General features: G+C 45.9%; 1 protein-coding gene across 2 annotated transcripts in view; it reads right to left on the reverse strand.

Annotated features, from left to right (window-relative positions):
• Positions 1-25,000, reverse strand: part of LOC110487776 (actin filament-associated protein 1-like 1) — a 73,385-nt gene that overhangs the window by 20,858 nt on the left and 27,527 nt on the right. For both annotated transcript variants that reach the window (XM_036943285.2, XM_036943284.2), the window contains exons 2-8: positions 15,386-15,511; positions 10,848-10,931; positions 10,583-10,677; positions 7,793-8,030; positions 2,737-2,957; positions 2,475-2,654; positions 585-665 (exon numbers count right to left, since the gene is read on the reverse strand). In XM_036943285.2, coding sequence (XP_036799180.2) covers positions 585-665; positions 2,475-2,654; positions 2,737-2,957; positions 7,793-8,030; positions 10,583-10,677; positions 10,848-10,931; positions 15,386-15,511 — 1,025 coding nt within the window. The remainder of the gene's footprint in view (positions 1-584; positions 666-2,474; positions 2,655-2,736; positions 2,958-7,792; positions 8,031-10,582; positions 10,678-10,847; positions 10,932-15,385; positions 15,512-25,000) is intronic.

A 25,000-nucleotide genomic window follows, 5' to 3' on the forward strand; every position in this document is an offset into this window, starting at 1 on the left:
ATGTTGTTCTGTGATTATTCGGTAATTCTGTTCTGTTATTATTATTTTGTTATGTTATAATTCTGTTATTATGTTCTGTTATTATTCTGTTATTATGTTCTGTTGTTATTCTGTTGTTCTGTTGTTATTCTGTTGTTCTGTTGTTATTCTGTTGTTCTGTTGTTATTCTGTTGTTCTTTTATATTTCTGTGTTCCGAGTTATTCTGTTGTTCTGTTGTTATTCTGTTGTTCTGTTGTTGTTCTGTTGTTCTTTTGTTATTCTGTTGTTCTTTTATATTTCTGTGTTCCGAGTTATTCTGTTGTTCTGTTTTTCTAAAATATTATTTTGGTCTGTTCTTCTTTTGTTATTCTGTTGTTATTCTGTTGTTCTGTTATTATTCTGCTGTTCTGTGTTTAGGCTATGGGTTCTATTGGGTTTAACACACACTGACTCTAATATAACCTCTCACTGACTAGTTTTACACACACTGACTCTATTGTAACCCCTCACTGACTCTAGTGTGTATAGTACACACTGACTAGTGTACAACACACTGGCTCTAGTGTACAACACACACTGACTCTAGTGTACAACACACACACACCTTGTCCAGCTCAGTCTTTCTGGGCATCATGGGAGAAGTGGGCTCTTCTGGTCCTTTTCCCTGACTAACTTTATGGACCACCTGAGAACACACACACACACACACACACACACACACACACACACACACACACACACACACACACACACACACACACACACACACACACACACACACACACACACACACACACACACACACACACACACACACACACACACAGAGATAAGGAAGGGAAAGTATGTGTGTGACAGAATGTGTGTTTGCATAGGTCAAATCAAATCAAAATTGATTTGTCACGTGCGCCAAATACAACAGGTTACAGTGAAATGCTTACTTACAGGCTCTAACCAATAGCGCAAGAAAGGTATTAGGTGAACAATAGGCAGATAAAGAAATAAAACAACAGTAAAAACACAGGCTGTATACAGTAGCGAGGCTATAAAAGTAGCGAGGCTACATACAGACACCAGTTAGTCAGGCTGATTGAGGTAGTATGTAGATATGGTTAAAGTGACTACGCATATATGATGAACAGAGAATAGCAGAAGCGTAAAAAGAGGGGTTGGCGGGTGGTGGGACACAATGCAGATAGCCCGGTTAGCCAATGTGGGGGAGCACTGGTTGGTCAGCCCAATTGAGGTAGTATGTACATGAATGTATAGTTAAAGTCACTATGCATATGTGATAAACAGAGAGCAGCAAAAAAAATAGGGGTTTGGGGGTCACACAATGCAAATAGTCCGGGTAGCCATTTAATTGGCTGTTCAGGAGTCTTATGGTTTGGGGGTAAAAACTGTTGAGAAGCCTTTTTGTCCTATACTTGGCACTCTGGTACCGCTTGCCATGCGGTAGTAGAGAGAACAGTCTATGACTGGGGTGCCTGGGGTCTTTGACAATTTTTAGGGCTTTCCTCTGACACCAGAAGGTGTAGAGATCCTGGATGGCAGGCAGCTTAGCCCCAGTGATGTGCTGGGCCGTATGCATTAGCCTCTGTAGTGCCTTGCGGTCGGAGGCCGAGCAATTGCCGTACCAGGCAGTGATGCTCTCGATGTTGCAGCTGTAGAAACTTTTGAGGATCTCGGTACCCATGACAAATCTTTTTAGTTTCCTGGGGGGGAATAGGCTTTGTCGTGCCCTCTTCACAACTGTCTTGGTGTGTTTGGACCACTCTAGTTTGTTGTTGATGTGGACACCAAGGAACTTGAAGCTCTCAACCTGCTCCACTACAGCCCCGTCGATGAGAATGGGGGCGTGCTCGGTCCTCTTTTTCTTGTAGTCCACGATCATCTCCTTTGTCTTGGTTACATTGAGGGATAGGTTGTTATTCTGGCACCACCCGGCCAGGTTTCTGACCTCCTCCCTATAGGCTGTCTCGTCGTTGTCTGTGATCAGGCCTACCACTGTTGTGTCGTCTGCAAACTTCATGATGGTGTTGGAGTCGTGCCTGGCCATGCAGTCGTGGGTGAACTGGGAGTACAGGAGGGGACTGAGCACGCACCCTTGGGGAGCTCCAGTGTTGAGGATCAACATGGCAGATGTGTTGCTACCTACCCTCACCACCTGGGGGCGGCCCACAGGAAGTCCAGGATCCAGTTTTAGAGGGAGGTGTTTAGTCCCAGGATCCTTAGCTTAGTGATGAGCTTTGAGGGTACTATGGTGTTGAACGCTAAGCTGTAGTCAATGAATAGCATTCTCACATAAGTGATCCTTTTGTCCAGGTGGGAAAGGGCAGTAGAGATTGCATCATCTGTGGATCTGTTTGGTTGAGCCATTACCAACCTTTCAAAGCACTTCATGGATACGAACGTGAGTGCTACGGGACTGTAGTCATTTAGCAGGTTGCCTAAAGGTGCATGCATTTGTGTGTTGTGTGTGTTTTGTCCTCACCCTGAGCCACCTGTGTGCCTGCTCCCTGCTCTGCACAGCCAAGACCAGAGCCTCTCCACTGGGTGGAGTGAACCTCAGCTCATGTCTCTTCCTGCGTCCGTCTTTAGGGGCGTAGACCACAGTGCACTGGAGCAAGGGCAGGTCAAAATATGGGGACATGTCCTTAGAGCTCTTATAGCACTGGAGGAGAGAACACAGGGGTTATGGTAGGTGTGTGTGTGTGTGTGTGCGTGCGTGCGTGTGTGCGTGTGCTTGTGTGTACCTGTAGCCTGTTGTCCCGTATGACAGTCAGTTGCTTAGCCCACTGTCCGAAGCGTTTCTTTCGCAGCAGGAAGGCACAGATCCTACAGTCCCTGGCAGGGAGCATGGAGCTCTCATCACTAGGCCACTGGTGGGTCAGCCTGGACCTTGGCCCTGCTCCCCTTTCCTCTTCATCTTCCTCATACGACTCATAGGAACTACTCAGAGCATCAGAGTCATTGTCTGGGGGGAGCAATACCAAGAAACTACAGTTAGTAGTTGGCTTGTCACCTAAAACCCTGACAAACTTTTACAGATGCACAATTGAGAGCATCCTGTCGGATGCCCTCAACAGCAAGGCTCTCCAGAGGGTGGTGTGGTCTGCACAACACATCACCGGGGGCAAACTTCCTGCCTTCCAGGACACCTACAGCTCCCGATGTCACAGGAAGGCCAAAAAGATCATCAAGGACAAGAACCACCTGAGCCACGGCCTGTTCACCCCGCTACCATCCAGAATGTCGAGGTCAGTACAGGTGCATCAAAGCAGGGACCGAGAGACTGAAAAACAGCTTCCATCTCAAGGCCATCAGACTGCTAAACAGCAATCACTAACTCAGAGGCTGCCGCCTGCATAGAGACTCTCTAGTCACTTTAAACAATGCCACCTTAATAATGTTTACCTATCATACATTACTCATCTCATATGTATCTACTTCATCTTATACTATCCATTGCATCTTGCCTATGCCGTTCGGCCATCGCTCAACCATATATTTACATGGATATATTATTATTCCATCCCTTTAGATGAGTGTGTATTAGGTAGTTGTTGGGGAACTGTTAGAATACTTGTTAAATATTACTGCACTGTTGGAACAGTTTGACTGAGACCAATAAACTACAGTTAGACTGAGACCAATCAGAAGAATCCTCAGTTAGACTGAGACCAAATCAGAAGAAACTACAGTTAGACTGAGACCAATAAACTACAGTTAGACTGAGACCAATCAGAAGAAACTTCAGTTAGACTGAGACCAATAAACTACAGTTAGACTGAGACCAATCAGAAGAATCCTCAGTTAGACTGAGACCAAATCAGAAGAAACTACAGTTAGACTGAGACCAATAAACTACAGTTAGACTGAGACCAATCAGAAGAAACTTCAGTTAGACTGAGACCAATAAACTACAGTTAGACTGAGACCAATCAGATGAACCTTCAGTTAGACTGAGACCAATAAACTACAGTTGGACTGAGCCCAATCAGAAGAATCTTCAGTTAGACTGAGACCAATAAACTACAGTTGGACTGAGCCCGATCAGAAGAAACTACAGTTTGACTGAGACCAATAAACTACAGTTAGACTGAGACCAATCAGATTAACTACAGTTAGACTGAGACCAACACTACAGTTAGACTGAGACCAATCAGAAGAAACTTCAGTTAGACTGAGACCAATCAGAAGAAACTACAGTTAGACTGAGACCAATAAACTACAGTTAGACTGAGACCAATCAGAAGAAACTTCAGTTAGACTGAGACCAAGAAACTACAGTTAGAGTGAGACCAATCAGAAGAAACTACAGTTAGACTGAGACCAAGAAACTACAGTTGGACTGAGACCAATCAGAAGAAACTACAGTTAGACTGAGACCAATAAACTACAGTTAGACTGAGACCAATAAACTACAGTTAGACTGAGACCAACACTACAGTTAGAGTGAGACCAATCAGAAGAAACTACAGTTAGACTGAGACCAAGAAACTACAGTTGGACTGAGACCAATCAGATTAAACTACAGTTAGACTGAGACCAAGAAACTACAGTTGGACTGAGACCAACACTACAGTTAGACTGAGACCAATCAGAAGAAACTTCAGTTAGACTGAGACCAATAAACTACAGTTAGACTGAGACCAATACACTACAGTTAGACTGAGACCAACACTACAGTTAGACTGAGACCAACACTACAGTTAGAGTGAGACCAATCAGAAGAAACTACAGTTAGACTGAGACCAAGAAACTACAGTTGGACTGAGACCAATAAACTACAGTTAGACTGAGACCAACACTACAGTTAGACTGAGACCAACACTACAGTTAGAGTGAGACCAATCAGAAGAAACTACAGTTAGACTGAGACCAAGAAACTACAGTTGGACTGAGACCAATAAACTACAGTTAGACTGAGACCAACACTACAGTTAGACTGAGACCAACACTACAGTTAGAGTGAGACCAATCAGAAGAAACTACAGTTAGACTGAGACCAATAAACTACAGTTGGACTGAGACCAATCAGAAGAAACTACAGATTAAACTACAGTTAGACTGAGACAAAGAAACTACAGTTACACAGAACCCAAACTGGTTGCGCGCGTGTGCCATTGTGCATACATTTATTTTGTCCCCCCACACCAAACGTGATCACGACACGCAGGTTAATATATCAAAACAAACTTTGAACCAATTACATTAATTTGGAGACAGGTCGAAAAGCATTAAACATGTATGGCAATTTAGCTAGCTAGCTTGCACTTGCTAGTTAATTTGTCCAATTCAGATAGCTTGCTGTTGCTAGCTAATTTGTCATGGGATATGAACATTGAGTTGTTATTTTACCTGAAATGCACAAGGTCCTCTACTCCGACAATTAATCCACATATAAAACGGTCAACCAAATCGTTTCTAATCATCTCTCCTCCTTCCAGGCCTTTTCTTCTCTGGACTTTATAATGCGATTGGCAACTTTCATAAATTAGGTGCATTACCGCCACTGACCTCGTTCGTCTTTCAGTCATCCACGTGGGTATAACTAATGAGGAGGTGTCACGTGGGTACCTGCATCCATAAACCAATGAGGAGATGGGAGAGGCAGGACATGCAGTGCGATGTGCGTAACAACTAGAACAGACTTCTATTTTAGCCCTTGGCAATGCAGATGCTCGTTGGCGCGCGCAAGCAGTATGGGTGCAATGATTGAATAATATAGATTTCTTAATGTATTTTGCAACGCTCGCGCACACGACGTGAGCGGTGTAGTCAGCCTGTTAGACTGAGCCTAATCAGAATAAACTACAGTTAAACTGAGACCAATAAACTACAGTTAGACTGAGTCCAATCAGAGTAAACTACAGTTAGAGTGAGACCAATCAGAGTAAACTACAGTTAGAGTGAGACCAATCAGAGTAAACTACAGTTAGACTGAGTCCAATCAGAGTAAACTACAGTTAGAGTGAGACCAATCAGAATAAACTACAGTTAAACTGAGACCAATAAACTACAGTTAGACTGAGTCCAATCAGAGTAAACTACAGTTAGAGTGAGACCAATCAGAGTAAACTACAGTTAAACTGAGACCAATAAACTACAGTTAGACTGAGTCCAATCAGAGTAAACTACAGTTAGAGTGAGACCAATCAGAGTAAACTACAGTTAGACTGAGACCAATCAGAGTAAACTAGTTAGACTGAGACCAATCAGAGTAAACTACAGTTAAACTGAGACCAATAAACTACAGTTAGACTGAGTCCAATCAGAGTAAACTACAGTTAGAGTGAGACCAATCAGAGTAAACTACAGTTAGACTGAGACCAATCAGAGTAAACTACAGTTAGACTGAGACCAATCAGAGTAAACTACAGTTAGACTGAGGCCAATCAGAGTAAACTACAGTTAGACTGAGACCAATCAGAGTAAACTACAGTTAGACTGAGACCAATCAGAGTAAACTACAGTTAGACTGAGGCCAATCAGAGTAAACTACAGTTAGACTGAGACCAATCAGAATTGTAACGATGTGCGCTGAGAGTCAGGAAGAAAGTTCAGGGAGTGAGTGATTTAATAAATAAATACAACTTAATACAAAAATAAGAAACACGAACAATGCGCAGAACAGAAGCAGAAACAATGACGACTGGGGAAGAAGAGTCCAGGTGAGTGTCATTACGCGCAAATGCTGGTGACAAAACAAATGACCTAGAGGCCGGAGAGGGAGCACACTTGACAGTACCCCCTCCCCAACGGACGCCACAGGACGCCAACCAATATGACGATCCCGGTGATCAGGCGCGGACCGGTCACCTATGCTAAGGCAGGAACCCGGGAGCCTACAAACCGGCTGAGGCCTCCCAGGTAGCTCTGCTCCAACACCCGGACCCGACATCACCCCCCCCCCAAAAAAAAAGAAACACTCCCTGATACTTCCTTTTGTTTAGTCATCATTCTGTTACAATGTGCGCTGAGAGTCGGGAAGCAAGTTCAGGGAGTGAGTGTTTTAATAAATAAAAATAACATCATACAAAAATAAGAAACACAAACAACGCACAGAACTGACACAGAAACAATGACGACTGGGGAAGAAACCAAAGGGAGTGACATATAAGGGGCAGGTAAACAAGGAGGTGATGGAGTCCAGGTGAGTGTCTGGTGAGAAGTGTGCACCATAAACGAGCAGCCTGGTGACCTAGAGGCCGGAGAGGGAGCACACACAGGACAAGAATGAACTACAGTTAGACTGAGACCAATCAGAATAAACTACAGTTAGACTGAGACCAATAAACTACAGCTAGACTGAGACCAATCAGAAGAAACTACAGTTAGACTGAGACCAATAAACTACAGCTAGACTGAGACCAATCAGAAGGAACTACAGTTAGACTGAGACAATCAGAAGAAGCTACAGTTAGACTGAGACCAATAAACTACAGCTATACTGAGACCAATCAGAAGGAACTACAGTTAGACTGAGACAATCAGAAGAAGCTACAGTTAGACTGAGTTGTTGTCTGTGTTAAGGGATGAAACTTCTTCAAAATATCTTTAGGAGTAAAATGTTAACACGTTTCTCTCTTTTTTTGTGTGAATTATAGCTCAGAAGTTCACTCTTGATTGTAGAAAAGATACACACACACACACACACACACATTCTGTACGTCTGCACATGTTTCTGACGAAGAACAGAACGTCAATGTCACCCTGAAAAAAGAGTTGTAACCACACAGACCAGAAGCTATGTACCTGGTCTTGTTGTGGTACTGTAGGATATGTCTTCTACAACGTTTGACTCACAGGAGTTTTTGCGTTGTCGTCCGTTGATGCAGGTAGAAGGAGAGTTGTTGTCTGCATCCTCATAGTAACCATCCTCTATGGAGTTAGGAGGGCTGGAGCTCCCACGTGTGGTGATGTACTCTGGCTGCTTGCCAGGGCTGAGAGGTACTGCCTCTTCATAGTAAGCCTCAGGATGGGGGGTGGTGGGCAAGGGAGGAGGGGTCTCTGATGAGCGGGGGGGAGAGGAGTCTGGACTGCTCTATAGGATAGGTAAACACAGATACTGCACATAAATTACATATCACACATCAACATGTAACCATATATATATATATTTATATATAGATTAATCCCTCGCACGCACGCACACACATACATACACACACCACACAAACATTGTGCAAAAGCTAGGTCAGTTGGTAAATATGTGTAGAATGGGACTAGACAGGAGACGCTCCACACCAGCTTGACGGATGAGCTCTGAGAGCACTATGAGGGGATCATCTAACACTATGGAGGATCATCTAGCACTATGGAGGATCATCTAGCACCATGGAGGATCATCTAACACCATGGAGGATCATCTAACACCATGGAGGATCATCTAACACCATGGAGGATAATCTAACACCATGGAGGATCATCTAACACCATGGAGGATCATCTAACACCATGGAGGATCATCTAACACCATGGAGGATCATCTAACACTATGGGGATCATCTAACACTATGGGGATCATCTAACACCATGGAGGATCATCTAACACTATGGAGGATCATCTAACACCATGGAGGATCATCTAACACTATAGAGATCATCTAACACCATGGAGGATCATCTAACACCATGGAGGATCACCTAACACTATGGAGGATCATCTAACACTATGGTTCTTGAGTGGGATCATCTGATACTAGGGGGGTTCATCTAGCAGTAGACAGAGAGCAGTGTGGGGGATCATCTAACTCCCGAAGATAGATCAACAGAGACAAGCATGTGTGCACAGAAAATCCTCTGCCCATCAATGTCTTTGTCTGTATCTCTCTCTTTGTGTCTCTATCTCTCTAACTGGTAATAGTTCAGTGGGGAGCTGTAGCAGGTCTCAGAGGAGACTGATGTGCTGATAGTGACTGACAGCTTGAGGGACAGTCTTGTTATAAGTGCCCTGCAGCGAGAGCAAGAGCGAGAGCAAGAGAGAGAGAGAGAGAGAGAGAGAGAGAGAGAGAGAGTCCAGAACCAATTCAATTCAAGGGGCTTTATTGGCATGGGATACATGTGTTAACAATGTCAAAGCAAGTGAAGTAGATCATATACGAAAGTGAAATATACAATCAAAATGAACAGTAAACATTACACATACAGAAGTTTCAAAACAATAAAGACATTACAAATGTCACATTATGTATGTATACACTGTTGTAACAATGTGCAAATGTTAAAGTACAAAATGGAAAATAAATAAACATAAATATGGGTTGTAACCATCTGTATTGACTGTCCTGTTGTCACATCTTTCTTACTGCCACACCTCTCTGTCATCTCCTCTTACTGCAACACCTCTCTGTCATCTCCTCTTACTGCAACACCTCTCTGTCATCTCCTCTTACTGCCACACCTCTCTGTCATCTCCTCTTACTGCCACACCTCTCTGTCATCTCCTCTTACTGCCACACCTCTCTGTCATCTCCTCTTACTGCCACACCTCTCTGTCATCTCCTCTTACTGCAACACCTCTCTGTCATCTCCTCTTACTGCAACACCTCTCTGTCATCTCCTCTTACTGCCACACCTCTCTGTCATCTCTTCTTACTGCCACACCTCTCTGTCATCTCCTCTTACTGCAACACCTCTTGTCATCTCCTCTTACTGCCACACCTCTCTGTCATCTCTTCTTACTGCCACACCTCTCTGTCATCTCCTCTTACTGCAACACCTCTCTGTCATCTCCTCTTACTGCCACACCTCTCTGTCAACTCATCTTACTGCTATACCTCTCTGTCATCTCCTCTTACTGTCATACCTCTCTGTCATCTACTCTTACTGCAATACCTCTCTGTCATACCTCTCTGTCATCTCCTCTTACTGCCACACCCCTCTGTCATCTCCTCTTACTGCCATACCTCTCTGGCATCTCCTATTACTGCCACACCTCTCTGTCATCTCTTCTTACTGTCATACCTCTCTGTCATCTCCTCTTACTGCCACACCTCTCTGTCATCTCCTCTTACTGTCACACCTCTCTGTCATCTACTCTTACTGCAATACCTCTCTGTCATACCTCTCTGTCATTTCCTATTACTGCCACACCTCTCTGTCATCTCCTCTTACTGCAACACCTCTCTGTCATCTCCTCTTACTGCCACACCTCTCTGTCAACTCATCTTACTGCTATACCTCTCTGTCATCTCCTCTTACTGTCATACCTCTCTGTCATCTCCTCTTACTGTCATACCTCTCTGTCATCTACTCTTACTGCAATACCTCTCTGTCATACCTCTCTGTCATCTCCTCTTACTGCCACACCCCTCTGTCATCTCCTCTTACTGCCATACCTCTCTGGCATCTCCTATTACTGCCACACCTCTCTGTCGTCTCTTCTTACTGTCATACCTCTCTGTCATCTCCTCTTACTGCCACACCTCTCTGTCATCTCTTCTTACTGTCATACCTCTCTGTCATCTACTCTTACTGCCACACCTCTCTGTCATCTCCTCTTACTGCCACACCTCTCTGTCACCTCTGTTTCATAGACACACAGAAAAACATGAACACACAGGAACGGTAACATGTGTGTTGTGTGTAGCTCACCTGTTTTAAGGCTGTTGTGTCATGTCTGTGTGTGTCAGTGTGTGTGTCCTGCTTCTGGTCCTTTGTCATGTCTTTCAGCTCCCCCATGTCACAGTCTGGACAGAGAGGTAGAAGACAGTTAAAGAGAAAGTTTGGGAATTTACAACTTGAAGTAAGGTGGCTGCTCAACCTGAAAGTAGTCTATGGACAAGGCAAAACTGCAGGAAAATCTTTAATGCCCTGCATGTTCAAATAAAGTTAGAATCGCTCCAAGAACCAAACTCACCAAAGGTCTCGAAGAGGGATTCCACAAAGCTGGTGCCGTGCCGGTAGATTGATTGGTTCATGTACAAGAAGTCTGGTCCTGTCGCTGGGGGAATGAAAATTAAACAATTAAACACAATTTTATGACCAGCTCATGTTGTTAGATCTGTGATGTATCTGTTGACTGTCTGTCTGTTCCTACCTGTCTGTACCTGTCTGTCCCAGACCTGGGTCACTTCATCTGTATCTGTCTGTCTGTTCCTAACTGTCTATACCTGTCTGTCCCAGACCTGAGTCACTTCATCTGTATCTGTTGACTGTCTGTCTGTTCCTACCTGTCTATACCTGTCTGTCCCAGACCTGGGTCACTTCATCTGTATCTGTCTGTCTGGTCCTACCTGTCTGTACCTGTCTGTCCCAGACCTGGGTCACTTCATCTGTATCTGTCTGTCTGTTCCTACCTGTCTATACCTGTCTGTCCCAGACCTGAGTCACTTCATCTGTATCTGTTGACTGTCTGTCTGTTCCTACCTGTCTATACCTGTCTGTCCCAGACCTGGGTCACTTCATCTGTATCTGTCTGTCTGTTCCTACCTGTCTATACCTGTCTGTCCCAGACCTGGGTCACTTCATCTGTATCTGTCTGTCTGGTCCTACCTGTCTATACCTGTCTGTCCCAGACCTGGGTCACTTCATCTGTATCTGACTGTCTGGTCCTACCTGTCTGTCCCAGACCTGGGTCACTTCATCTGTATCTGTTGACTGTCTGTCTGTTCCTACCTGTCTGTACCTGTCTATCCCAGACCTGGGTCACTTCATCTGTATCTGTTGACTGTCTGTCTGTTCCTACCTGTCTATACCTGTCTGTCCCAGACCTGAGTCACTTCATCTGTATCTGTTGACTGTGTGTCTGTTCCTACCTGTCTATACCTGTCTGTCCCAGACCTGAGTCACTTCATCTGTATCTGTTGACTGTCTGTCTGTTCCTACCTGTCTGTCCCAGACCTGGGTCACTTTACTGTATCTGTCTGTCTGTTCCTACCTGTCTGTACCTGTCTGTCCCAGACCTGGGTCACTTCATCTCTATCTGTCTGTCTGTTCCTAACTGTCTGTACCTGTCTGTCCCAGACCTGGGTCACTTCATCTGTATCTGTCTGTCTGTTCCTACCTGACTATACCTGTCTGTACCAGACCTGAGTCACTTCATCTGTATCTGTTAACTGTGTGTCTGTTCCTACCCGTCTATACCTGTCTGTCCCAGACCTGGGTCACTTCATCTGTATCTGCCTGTCTCTTCCTACCTGTCTGTCCCAGACCTGGGTCACTTCATCTGTATCTGTCTGTCTGTTCCTACCTGTCTATACCTGTCTGTCCCAGACCTGGGTCACTTCATCTGTATCTGCCTGTCTCTTCCTACCTGTCTATACCTGTCTGTCCCAGACCTGAGTCACTTCATCTGTATCTGTTGACTGTAAGTCTGTTCCTACCTGTCTATACCTGTCTGTCCCAGACCTGAGTCACTTCATCTGTATCTGTCTGTCTGGTCCTACCTGTCTATACCTGTCTGTCCCAGACCTGGGTCACTTCATCCGTATCTGTCTGTCTGTTCCTACCTATCTATACCTGTCTGTTCCAGACCTGGGTCACTTCATCTGTATCTGTTGACTGAGTGTCTGTTCCTACCTGTCTATACCTGTCTGTCCCAGACCTGGGTCACTTCATCTGTATCTGTTGACTGTGTGTCTGTTCCTACCTGTCTGTACCAGACCTGAGTCACTTCATCTGTATCAGTCTGTCTGTTCCTTCCTGTCTATAGCTGTCTGTCCCACACCTGGGTCACTTCATCTGTATCTGTTGACTGTCTGTCTGTTCCTACCTGTATGTACCTGTCTGTCCCAGACCTGAGTCACTTCATCTGTATCTGTCTGTCTGTTCCTACCTGTCTGTACCTGTCTGTCCCAGACCTGGGTCACTTCATCTGTATCTGTCTGTCTGTTCCTACCTGTCTATACCTGTCTGTCCCAGACCTGGGTCACTTCATCTGTATCTGTTGACTGTGTGTCTGTTCCTACCTGTCTGTACCAGACCTGAGTCACTTCATCTGTATCAGTCTGTCTGTTCCTACCTGTCTGTACCTGTCTGTCCCAGACCTGGGTCACTTCATCTGTATCTGTCTGTCTGTTCCTACCTGTCTATACCTGTCTGTCCCAGACCTGGTTCACTCCATCTGTATCTGTTGACTGTGTGTCTGTTCCTACCTGTCTATACCTGTCTGTCCCAGACCTGGGTCACTTCATCTGTAACTGTGTGTCTGTTCCTACCTGTCTGTCCCAGACCTGGGTCACTTCATCTGTATCTGTTGACTGTCTGTCTGTTCCTACCTGTCTATACCTGTCTGTCCCAGACCTGAGTCACTTCATCTGTATCTGTCTGTCTGTTCCTACCTGTCTGTACCTGTCTGTCCCAGACCTGGGTCACTTCATCTGTATCTGTCTGTCTGTTCCTACCTGTCTGTCCCAGACCTGGGTCACTTTACTGTATCTGTCTGTCTGTTCCTACCTGTCTGTACCTGTCTGTCCCAGACCTGGGTCACTTCATCTCTATCTGTCTGTCTGTTCCTAACTGTCTGTACCTGTCTGTCCCAGACCTGGGTCACTTCATCTGTATCTGTCTGTCTGTTCCTACCTGTCTATACCTGTCTGTCCCAGACCTGAGTCACTTCATCTGTATCTGTTGACTGTGTGTCTGTTCCTACCTGTCTATACCTGTCTCTCCCAGACCTGAGTCACTTCATCTGTATCTGTCTGTCTGGTCCTACCTGTCTATACCTGTCTGTCCCAGACCTGGGTCACTTCATCTGTATCTGTTTGTCTGTTCCTACCTATCTATACCTGTCTGTCCCAGACCTGGGTCACTCCATCTGTATCTGTTGACTGTGTGTCTGTTCCTACCTGTCTATACCTGTCTGTCCAAGACCTGGGTCACTTCATCTGTATCTGTCTGTCTGTTCCTACCTGTCTGTCCCAGACCTGGGTCACTTCATCTGTATCTGCCTGTCTTTTCCTACCTGTCTATACCTGTCTGTCCCAGACCTGGGTCACTTCATCTGTATCTGTCTGTCTGTTCCTACCTGTCTGTCCCAGACCTGGGTCACTTCATCTGTATCTGCCTGTCTTTTCCTACCTGTCTATAGCTGTCTGTCCCAGACCTGAGTCACTTCATCTGTATCTGTCTGTCTGTTCCTACCTGTCTGTACCTGTCTGTCCCAGACCTGGGTCACTTCATCTGTATCTGTCTGTCTGTTCCTACCTGTCTATACCTGTCTGTCCCAGACCTGGGTCACTTCATCTGTATCTGTTGACTGTGTGTCTGTTCCTACCTGTCTGTACCAGACCTGAGTCACTTCATCTGTATCAGTCTGTCTGTTCCTACCTGTCTGTACCTGTCTGTCCCAGACCTGGGTCACTTCATCTGTATCTGTCTGTCTGTTCCTACCTGTCTATACCTGTCTGTCCCAGACCTGGTTCACTCCATCTGTATCTGTTGACTGTGTGTCTGTTCCTACCTGTCTATACCTGTCTGTCCCAGACCTGGGTCACTTCATCTGTATCTGTCTGTCTGTTCCTACCTGTCTGTCCCAGACCTGGGTCACTTCATCTGTATCTGCCTGTCTTTTCTTACCTGTCTATAGCTGTCTGTCCCAGACCTGGGTCACTTCATCTGTATCTGTTGACTGTCTGTCTGTTCCTACCTGTCTGTACCTGTCTGTCCCAGACCTGAGTCACTTCATCTGTATCTGTTGACTGTGTGTCTGTTCCTACCTGTCTGTACCTGTCTGTCCCAGACCTGGGTCACTTCATCTGTATCTGTCTGTCTGTTCCTACCTGTCTATACCTGTCTGTCCCAGACCTGGGTCACTTCATCTGTATCTGTCTGTCTGTTCCTACCTGTCTATACCTGTCTGTCCCAGACCTGGGTCACTTCATCTGTATCTGTTGACTGTGTGTCTGTCTTCTACCTGTGGGCCGTAGCTGTCTGTCTGTCTGCCTGTCTGTAGTTTCCTACCTGTGTGCTGTAGCTGTCTGCCTGTCTGTAGTTTCCTATCTGTCGGCAGTAGCTGTCTGTCTGTAGTCTCCTACCTGTGGGCTGTAGCTGTCTGTCTGTCGTCTCCTACCCGTGGACTGTAGCTGCCCGTCTATAGTCTCCTACCTGTGGGCTGTAGCTGTCTGTCTGTAGTCTCCTACCTGTGGGCCGTAGCTGTTTGTCTGTAGTCTCCTACCTGTGGGCTGTAGCTGTTTGTCTGTAGTCTCCTACCTGTGGGCTGTAGCTGTCTGTCTGTCGTCTCCTACCCGTGGACTGTAGCTGCCCGTCTATAGTCTCCTACCTGTGGGCTGTAGCTGTCTGTCTGTAGTCTCCTACCTGTGGGCCGTAGCTGTTTGTCTGTAGTCTCCTACCTGTGGGCTGTAGCTGTTTGTCTGTAGGCTCCTACCTGTGGGCTGTAGCTGTCTGTCTGTAGTATCCTTCCCTATGGGCTGTAGCTGTCTGTCTCTAGTCTCCTACCTGTGGGCTGTAGATGTTTCAGAAGGTTCCTAACAGAGGTCTTCTTCTCCTCAGTTGGAGAGCTCAGAGTCTCATGGTCCAGCAGCTTCAGCAGAACGTTGAGCTCCGTCACCAGGACCTCCATCGCTAAGGAAGAGGTCAGAGGTTAGAGACCAGAGGTTAAAGGTCAGGGATGGAGAGGACAGAGGTCAATCGACCCAGCGTAAACAACCTCTGTGCCTCTCTCTGATCCATCTCTGCCCCCCTCCCTTTATGCCTCTGTCTCTCTCTGGTCCATCTCTGCCCCCCTCCCTTCCTGCCTCTGTGTCTCTCTAAGGGATCTCTGTCTCTGTAAGGGATCTCTGTCTCTCTAATGGATCTCTGTCTCTGTAAGGGATCTCTGTCTCTCTAATGGATCTCTGTCTCTCTAATGGATCTCTGACTCTCTAATGGATCCCTGTCTCTCTAAGGGATCTCTGTCTCTCTAAGGGATCTCTGTCTCTCTAAGGGATCTCTGTCTCTCTAAGGGATCTCTGTCTCTGTAAGGGATCTCTGTCTCTGTAAGGGATCTCTGTCTCTGTAAGGGATCTCTGTCTCTCTAAGGGATCTCTGTCTCTGTAAGGGATCTCTGTCTCTCTAAGGGATCTCTGTCTCTCTAAGGGATCTCTGTCTCTGTAAGGGATCTCTGTCTCTGTAAGGGATCTCTGTCTCTGTAAGGGATCTCTGTCTCTCTAAGGGATCTCTGTCTCTGTAAGGGATCTCTGTCTCTCTAAGGGATCTCTGTCTCTCTAAGGGATCTCTGTCTCTCTAAGGGATCTCTGTCTCTCTAAGGGATATCTGTCTCTCTAAGGGATCTCTGTCTCTGTAAGGGATCTCTGTCTCTGTAAGGGATCTCTGTCTCTGTAAGGGATCTCTGTCTCTGTAAGGGATCTCTGTCTCTCTAAGGGATCTCTGTCTCTCTAAGGGATCTCTGTCTCTCTAAGGGATCTCTGTCTCTCTAAGGGATCTCTGTCTCTGTAAGGGATCTCTGTCTCTCTAAGGGATCTCTGTCTCTCTAAGGGATCTCTGTCTCTCTAAGGGATCTCTGTCTCTCTAAGGGATCCCTGTCTCTCTAAGGGATATCTGTCTCTCTAAGGGATCTCTGTCTCTCTAAGGGATCTCTGTCTCTCTAAGGGATCTCTGTCTCTCTAAGGGATCTCTGTCTCTCTAAGGGATCTCTGTCTCTCTAAGGGATCTCTGTCTCTCTAAGGGATCCCTGTCTCTCTAAGGGATATCTGTCTCTCTAAGGGATCTCTGTCTCTCTAAGGGATCTCTGTCTCTGTAAGGGATATCTGTCTCTCTAAGGGATCTCTGTCTCTCTAAGGGATCTCTGTCTCTCTAAGGGATCTCTGTCTCTCTAAGGGATCTCTGTCTCTCTAAGGGATATCTGTCTCTGTAAGGGATCTCTGTCTCTCTAAGGGATCTCTGTCTCTCTAAGGGATCCCTGTCTCTCTAAGGGATCTCTGTCTCTCTAAGGGATTTCTGTCTCTCTAAGGGATCTCTGTCTCTCTAAGGGATCTCTGTCTCTGTAAGGGATCTCTGTCTCTGTAAGGTATCTCTGTCTCTCTAAGGGATCTCTGTCTCTCTAAGGGATCTCTGTCTCTGTAAGGGATCTCTGTCTCTGTAAGGGATCTCTGTCTCTCTAAGGGATCTCTGTCTCTCTAAGGGATCTCTGTCTCTCTAAGGGATCTCTGTCTCTCTAAGGGATCTCTGTCTCTCTAAGGGATAGGGGAAATGCAGGAAAACCCTTCCGTATGTCCAGTACGTAGAAACATACCATCATGGTGAACACAAGCATTTCAATATACCCGCATTAACTTCTGCTAAATATGTGTATGTGACCAATACAACGTGATGTGATTTGAAAGCCCAGTCAGCTTTCAGGAGTATATTATTCACATGGGACTAGACCGCTCCCTGTTTTCAGAACACAACGGAAATAAACCTACAGCTCTGCATGCAGGTGTATGCTCCTGAGAGCAGGTCTGTCTGTGAACCTACAGACACAGTGACCTGGACTAACCATGAGCTCATTGTACAACTCTCTCTCTCTCTCTCTCTCTCTCTCTCTCTCTCTCTCTCTCTCTCTCGTAATCTACCTCATCCTTCTCTCTGCTCTGTCTCATCTGTGTAGGGGAAACCAGATGTCCATTCAATGTCTGTGAGAAAGAGTGGTCTAGGCCAAGACATTCCACCCCCTCTCCTATGGTCTCCTCTCTCCCTCTCCTATGGTCTCCTCTCTCCCTCTCCTATGGACTCCTCTCTCCCTCTCCTATGGACTCCTCTCTCCCTCTCCTATGGACTCCTCTCTCCCTCTCCTATGGACTCCTCTCTCCCTCTCCTATGGTCTCCTCTCTCCCTCTCCTATGGACTCCTCTCTCCCTCTCCTATGGTCTCCTCTCTCCCTCTCCTATGGTCTCCTCTCTCCCTCTCCTATGGTCTAATCTCTCCCCTCTCCCCCATGGTCTACTCTCTCCCCCTCTCTTATGGTCTCCTCTCTCCCTCTCCTATGGTCTCCTCTCTTCCCTCTCCTATGGTCTAATCTCTCCCCTCTCTCCCATGGTCTCCTCTCTTCCCTCTCCTATGGTCTAATCTCTCCCCTCTCTCCCATGGTCCCCTCTTTCCCCTCTCCTATGGTCTCCTCTCTCCCCCTCTCCTATGGTCTCCTCTCTCCCTCTCCTATGGTCTACTCTCCCCCTTTCCTATGGTCTCCTCTCTTCCCTCTCCTATGGTCTAATCTCTCCCCTCTCTCCCATGGTCTCCTCTCTCCCTCTCCTATGGTCTCCTCTCTCCCTCTCCTATGGTCTCCTTTCTCCCCTCTCCTATGGTCTCCTCCCTCCCCTCTCCTATGATCTCTTCTCTCCACTCTCCTATGGTCTCCTCTCTCCCCTCTCCTATGATCTCCTCTCTCCCTCTCCTATGGTCTCCTCTCTCTTCACACACAGTATAATAATAGGCTGTGTCTGTGTCTGAATTGATTTCATGTGCCAGCTACTCAGACAGTGTGTGAGGATCTCCATGTTTCATAAAGATGGAAGATAACCGGATGGGTAGAGAAGATAGATTATATATGCACAGACGCATGCCCCCCCACACACACATGCCCACACACTCTCTGACCAGTTGTTCTCTGTCAGTTCTCTGTATGATATAGTTGTCTGACAGTGGGTTGTTAAGCCCATTGGAGGACCACATCAGGAAAGTTAGGAAGCAACACTGTTCACACACACACACACGGCCGGTCAGTTCTCTCTGGTTGACATTAGTGATTATATCGTGATTACTCTCTCTGCGTCCCAAATAGTGGTTAGAGGGGGGAGGCAGGTAGCCTAGTGGTTAGAGCGTTGGACTAGTAACTGAAAGGTTGCTGGATCGAATCCCCGAGCTGACAAGTTAAAAATCTGTCGTTGTGCCCCTGAACAAGGCAGTTAACCCACTGTTCCTAGGCTGTCATTATAAATACGAATGTGTTCTTAACTGACTTGTCTGGTTAAATAAAGGTCAAATAAATAAACAAAATAAAAATGACACACTGTCCCTTACATAGTGCATTACCTCTGAGTCCGGTTGATCCTGGTAGAAAGTAGTGCACTACTTCTGAGTCCTATTGGTCCTGGTAGAAAGTAGTGCACTACTTCTGAGTCCTATTGGTCCTGGTAGAAAGTAGAGCACTACTTCTGAGTCCTATTGGTCCTGATAGAAAGTAGAGCACTACTTCTGAATCCTATTGGTCCTGGTAGAAAGTAGTGCACTACTTCTGTGTCCTATTGGTACTGGTAGAAAGTAGAGCACTACTTCTGAATCCTATTGGTCCTGGTAGAAAGTAGTGCACTACTTCTGAGTCCTATTGGTACTGGTAGAAAGGAGTGCACCAAGGAAATAGGGAACCATTTGGGACATATCCTGGGAGATGTCTAGCACTCAGAATAAACTCACTAGGGGACAGACACATAGCAGACATGTTAACTACACGCCAGCATTCAGTCACACACATAGCAGACATATTAACTACACACCAGCATTCAGTATTCTACCTATCAGACATGTTAACTACACGCCAGCATTCAGTCTTCTACCTACTGTATATGACATGTTAACTACACGCCAGCATTCAGTCACACACATAGCAGACATATTAACTACACGCCAGCATTCAGTCTTCTACCTATCAGACATGTTAACTACATGCCAGCATTCAGTCACAAACATAGCAGACATATTAACTACATGCCAGCATTCAGTCGCAGACATATTAACTACACGCCAGCATTCAGTCTTCTACCTATCAGACATGTTAACTACATGCCAGCATTCAGTCTTCTACCTATCAGACATGTTAACTACATGCCAGCAATCAGTCACACACATAGCAGACATATTAACTACACGCCAGCATTCAGTCACAAACATAGCAGACATATTAACTACACGCCAGCATTCAGTCGCAGACATATTAACTACACGCCAGCATTCAGTCTTCTACCTATCAGACATGTTAACTACATGCCAGCATTCAGTCTTCTACCTATCAGACATGTTAACTACACGCCAGCATTCAGTCTTCTACCTATCAGACATGTTAACTACACACCAGCATTCAGTCTTCTACCTATCAGACATGTTACCTACACGCCAGCATTCAGTCTTCTACCTATCAGACATGTTAACTACACGCCAGCATTCAGTCTTCTACCTACTGTATATGATATGTTAACTACACGCCAGCATTCAGTCACACACATAGCAAACATGTTAACTACACGCCAGCATTCAGTCTTCTACATATCAGACATGTTAACTACACGCCAGCATTCAGTCACACACATAGCAAACATGTTAACTACACGCCAGCATTCAGTCTTCTACCTCAGGTTTTGAATGAATAACAGTTGATCAGTTCTGTCTGCAGTAGCGGTGGTTCAGTGAATCATTAATACTGTATGTTCCATTGGGAGGCTGTATGTTCCATTGGGAGGCTGTATGTTCCAGTGGGAGGCTGTATGTTCCAGTGGGAGGCTGTATGTTCCAGTGGGAGGCTGTATGTTCCAGTGGGAGGCTGTATGTTCCATTGGGAGGCTGTATGTTCCATTGGGAGGCTGTATGTTCCAGTGGGAGGCTGTATGTTCCAGTGGGAGACTGTATGTTCCAGTGGGAGGCTGTATGTTCCAGTGGGAGGCTGTATGTTCCAGTGGAGGACTGTATGTTCCAGTGGGAGGCTGTATGTTGCAGTGGGAGGCTGTATGTTCCAGTGGGAGGCTGTATGTTCCAGTGGGAGGCTGTATGTTCCAGTGGGAGGCTGTATGTTCCATTGGGAGGCTGTATGTTCCATTGGGAGGCTGTATGTTCCAGTGGGAGGCTGTATGTTCCAGTGGGAGACTGTATGTTCCAGTGGGAGGCTGTATGTTCCAGTGGGAGGCTGTATGTTCTATTGGGAGGCTGTATGTTCCAGTGGGAGGCTGTATGTTCCATTGGGAGGCTGTATGTTCCATTGGGAGGCTGTATGTTCCAGTGGGAGACTGTATGTTCCAGTGGGAGGCTGTATGTTCCAGTGGGAGGCTGTATGTTCCATTGGGAGGCTGTATGTTCCATTGGGAGGCTGTATGTTCCAGTGGGAGGCTGTATGTTCCATTGGGAGGCTGTATGTTCCAGTGGGAGGCTGTATGTTCCATTGGGAGGCTGTATGTTCCAGTGTGAGGCTGTATGTTCCAGTGGGAGGCTGTATGTTCCAGTGGGAGGCTGTATGTTCCAGTGTGAGGCTGTATGTTCCAGTGGGAGGCTGTATGTTCCAGTGGGAGGCTGTATGTTCCAGTGTGAGGCTGTATGTTCCAGTGGGAGGCTGTATGTTCCAGTGGGAGGCTGTATGTTCTAGTGGGAGGCTGTATGTTCCAGTGGGAGGCTGTATGTTCTAGTGGGAGGCTTTACGTTCCAGTGGGAGACTGCATGTTCCAGTGATGAAAGTTGATTATGTTGATAAGGTCAGTTAAAATCAAAAGGAAACTGGGTAGACCCAAAACAAATTTTCAATGTCCAAACACTCGGACTGTGTCCCAAACGGCCACGGTCAAAAGTAGTGCCCTGCGTAGGGAATAGGGTGCTGTTTAGGAAACAGTCAGACGAGCCAGGTTCGAACCCACTGGGTCAAACATGTGAAACACATTGAGTTCCTGAACCAGGGGGACACAGCAGTGAAACACATTGAGTTCCTGAACCAGGAGGACTCAGCAGTGAAACACATTGAGTTCCTGAACCAGGGGGACAGCAGTGAAACACCAAGACACGATTTGTTATTGATACACCTACTAGATACACACATTCTTCTCAGCTACAGGGCACTCCCACCAGCATGTGTGTGTGTGTGTGTGTGTGTGTGTGTGTGTGTGTTTAGTCACTGAAACAGGAATTGTTGACATGCTGTCTTCCACCAAGCAAAGAGATTCGTTTCCCAGTCCATGGCCTACAGCTGGCCCTGGCAGGAAACATTGACCAACCAGGGAGGTAATGTGGTCTAATGGCCTAACTGTGAAAGAGAGGGGGGAAGGGAGGGAGATTGAGAAAGAGAGAGATAGCATAGATGGAGAGAGGGAGGGAATAAAGAGAGAGAGAGAGAACGAGAGAGAACGAGAGAGAGATAGCATAGATGGAGAGAGGGAGGGAATAAAGAGAGAGAGAGAGAACGAGAGAGATTGAGAAAGAGAGAGATAGCATAGATGGAGAGAGGGGGGAATAAAGAGAGAGAAAACGAGAGAGAGAGAGATAGCATAGATGGAGAGAGGGAGGGAGGGAATAAAGAGAGAGAGAGAGAATGTGAGAGAGATAGCATAGATGGAGAGAGGGAAGGAGGGACTAAAGAGAGAGAGAGAGAACGAGAGAGAAGGCGATAGCATAGATGGAGAGAGAGAGGGAGGGAATAAAGAGAGAGAGAGAGATAGCATAGATGGAGAGAGAGAGGGAATAAAGAGAGAGAGAGAGAGAGAGAGAGAGAGAGAGAGAGAGAGAGAGAACGAGAGAGAGAGAGAGATAGCATATATGGAGAGAGGGAGGGAATAAAGAGAGAGAGAGAACGAGAGAGAGAGAGAGATAGCATAGATGGAGAGAGAGAGGAACGAGAGAGAGAGAGAGAGAGAGAGAGAGAGAGAGAGCATATATGGAGAGAGGGAGGGAATAACGAGAGAGAGAGAGAACAAGAGAGAGAGAGAGAACAAGCAAGAGAGAGAGAACGAGAGAGAGAGAGAGAGAGCATAGATGGAGAGAGGGAGGGAATAAAGAGAGAGAGCAAGAGAGAGAGAGAGAGAGAGAGAGAGAGAGAGAGAGAGAGAGAGAGAGAGAGAGAAGGCCTGCCAAGTCAACCAACTGGTTGTCTTTGCTGGCACTCATCCTTGATAGAGGAAGGGACAGTTCACTGTGGTGAATCACTAAAACAATACAGAAATATACTATGGGAAAAGGAACAGCACGTCTGAAATCAGCTCAATGTAATTGAAGAATCCATAGACTCTAAACACTTCTGGGAAAATTGGAGAACACTAAACAAACAACCACACAAAGAATTATCTATCCAAAATGGAGATGTGTGGTTAAACCACTTCTCCAATCTTTTTGGCTCTATAACAAAGAACATGCAGCAAAAATATATACATTATCAAATACAAATCTTAGAATCAACTATTAAAGATGACCAGAACCCACTGGATTGGCCAATTACATTGAACTACAGGACAAAATACAAACCCTCCAACCCCAAAAGGCCTGTGGTGTTGATGGTATCCTCAATGATATGATACAATATACAGACAACAAATTCCAATTGGCTATACTTAAACTCTTTTAACATCATGCTTAGCTCTGGCATCTTCCCCAATATTTGGATTGATCACCCCAATCCACAAAAGTGGGGACACATTTGACCCCAATAACCCCAATGTGAAAATCCTCTGCATTATCATTAACAGCAGACTAACATTTCCTCAGCATAAACAATGTACTGAGCAAAATGTCATTTGGCTTTTTACCAAATTACCGTATGACAGACCACATATTCACCCTGCACACCCTAATTGACAAACAAACAAACCAAAACAAAGGCAAAGTCTTCTCAAGCTTTGTTGATTTCAAAAAAGCCTTCAACTCAATTTGGTCTGCTATAGAAATTGATGGAAAGTGGTGTTGGGGGTAAAAAATTATAACATTATAAAATCCATGTACACAAACAACAAGTGTGCTGTTAAAATTGGCAAAAAAACACACTTTGCTTCCCACAGGGCCGTGGGGAGAGACGGGGATGCAGCTTCAGCCCCACCCTCTTCAACATACACTACCGTTCAAAAGTTTGGGGTCACTTACACATTTCCTGTTTTTTTTAAAAAAGGACAATTTTTGGCCATTAAATTGATCATAAATACAGTGTAGACACTGCTAGTGTTGTAAAGAACTTTTGCAGCTGGAAACGGCTGATTGTTAATGGAATATCTACATAGGTGAACAGAGGCCCATTATCAGCAACCATCACTCCTGTGTTCCAATAGCACGTTGTGTTAGCTAATCCAGGTTTATCATTTTAAAAAGCTAATTGTGTTTGTGTGTGTGTGAGTGTGTGAGAGAGCGAGAGAGAGAGAGAGAGAGAGAGAGAGAGATACATATTTCCCTCAGATTACAAAGATCCACAAAGAATTTGAAAACTAACCCAATTTTGATGAACTCCCAGTGTGCCATCACAGCAGCAAGATTTGTGACCTGTTGCCACAAGAAAAGGGCAACCAGTGAAGAACAAACACCATTGTAAATACAACCTATATTTATGTTTGTTTATTTTCCCTTTTGTACTTTAACCATTTGTACATTGTTTAAACACTGTATGTACATAATGTGACATTTGAAATGTCTTTATTCTTTTGAAACTTCTGTCTAAAAGGAGCGAGGAGGAGATGAGACGCAGGTACAGGTGATGAGAAGCAGGTACAGGTGATGAGAAGCAGGTACAGGTGATGAGAAGCAGGTACAGGAGATGAGAAGCAGGTACAGGTGATGAGAAGCAGGTACAGGTGATGAGAAGCAGGTACAGGTGATGAGACGCAGGTACAGGAGATGAGACGCAGGTACAGGTGATGAGAAGCAGGTACAGGTGATGAGAAGCAGGTACAGGTGATGAGACGCAGGTACAGGTGATGAGACGCAGGTACAGGTGATGAGAAGCAGGTACAGGAGATGAGAAGCAGGTACAGCTGATGAGAAGCAGGTACAGGAGATGAGAAGCAGGTACAGGTGATGAGAAGCAGGTACAGGTGATGAGAAGCAGGTACAGGAGATGAGAAGCAGGTACAGGTGATGAGAAGCAGGTACAGGTGATGAGAAGCAGGTACAGGTGATGAGACGCAGGTACAGGTGATGAGAAGCAGGTACAGGAGATGAGAAGCAGGTACAGGTGATGAGAAGCAGGTACAGGTGATGAGAAGCAGGTACAGGTGATGAGACGCAGGTACAGGTGATGAGAAGCAGGTACAGGTGATGAGACGCAGGTACAGGTGATGAGAAGCAGGTACAGGTGATGAGAAGCAGGTACAGGAGATGAGAAGCAGGTACAGGTGATGAGAAGCAGGTACA

Source organism: Oncorhynchus mykiss, chromosome 14, assembly GCF_057628025.1.
Source record: "Oncorhynchus mykiss isolate SJ-2025 chromosome 14, ASM5762802v1, whole genome shotgun sequence".
Lineage (NCBI taxonomy): Eukaryota > Metazoa > Chordata > Actinopteri > Salmoniformes > Salmonidae > Oncorhynchus > Oncorhynchus mykiss.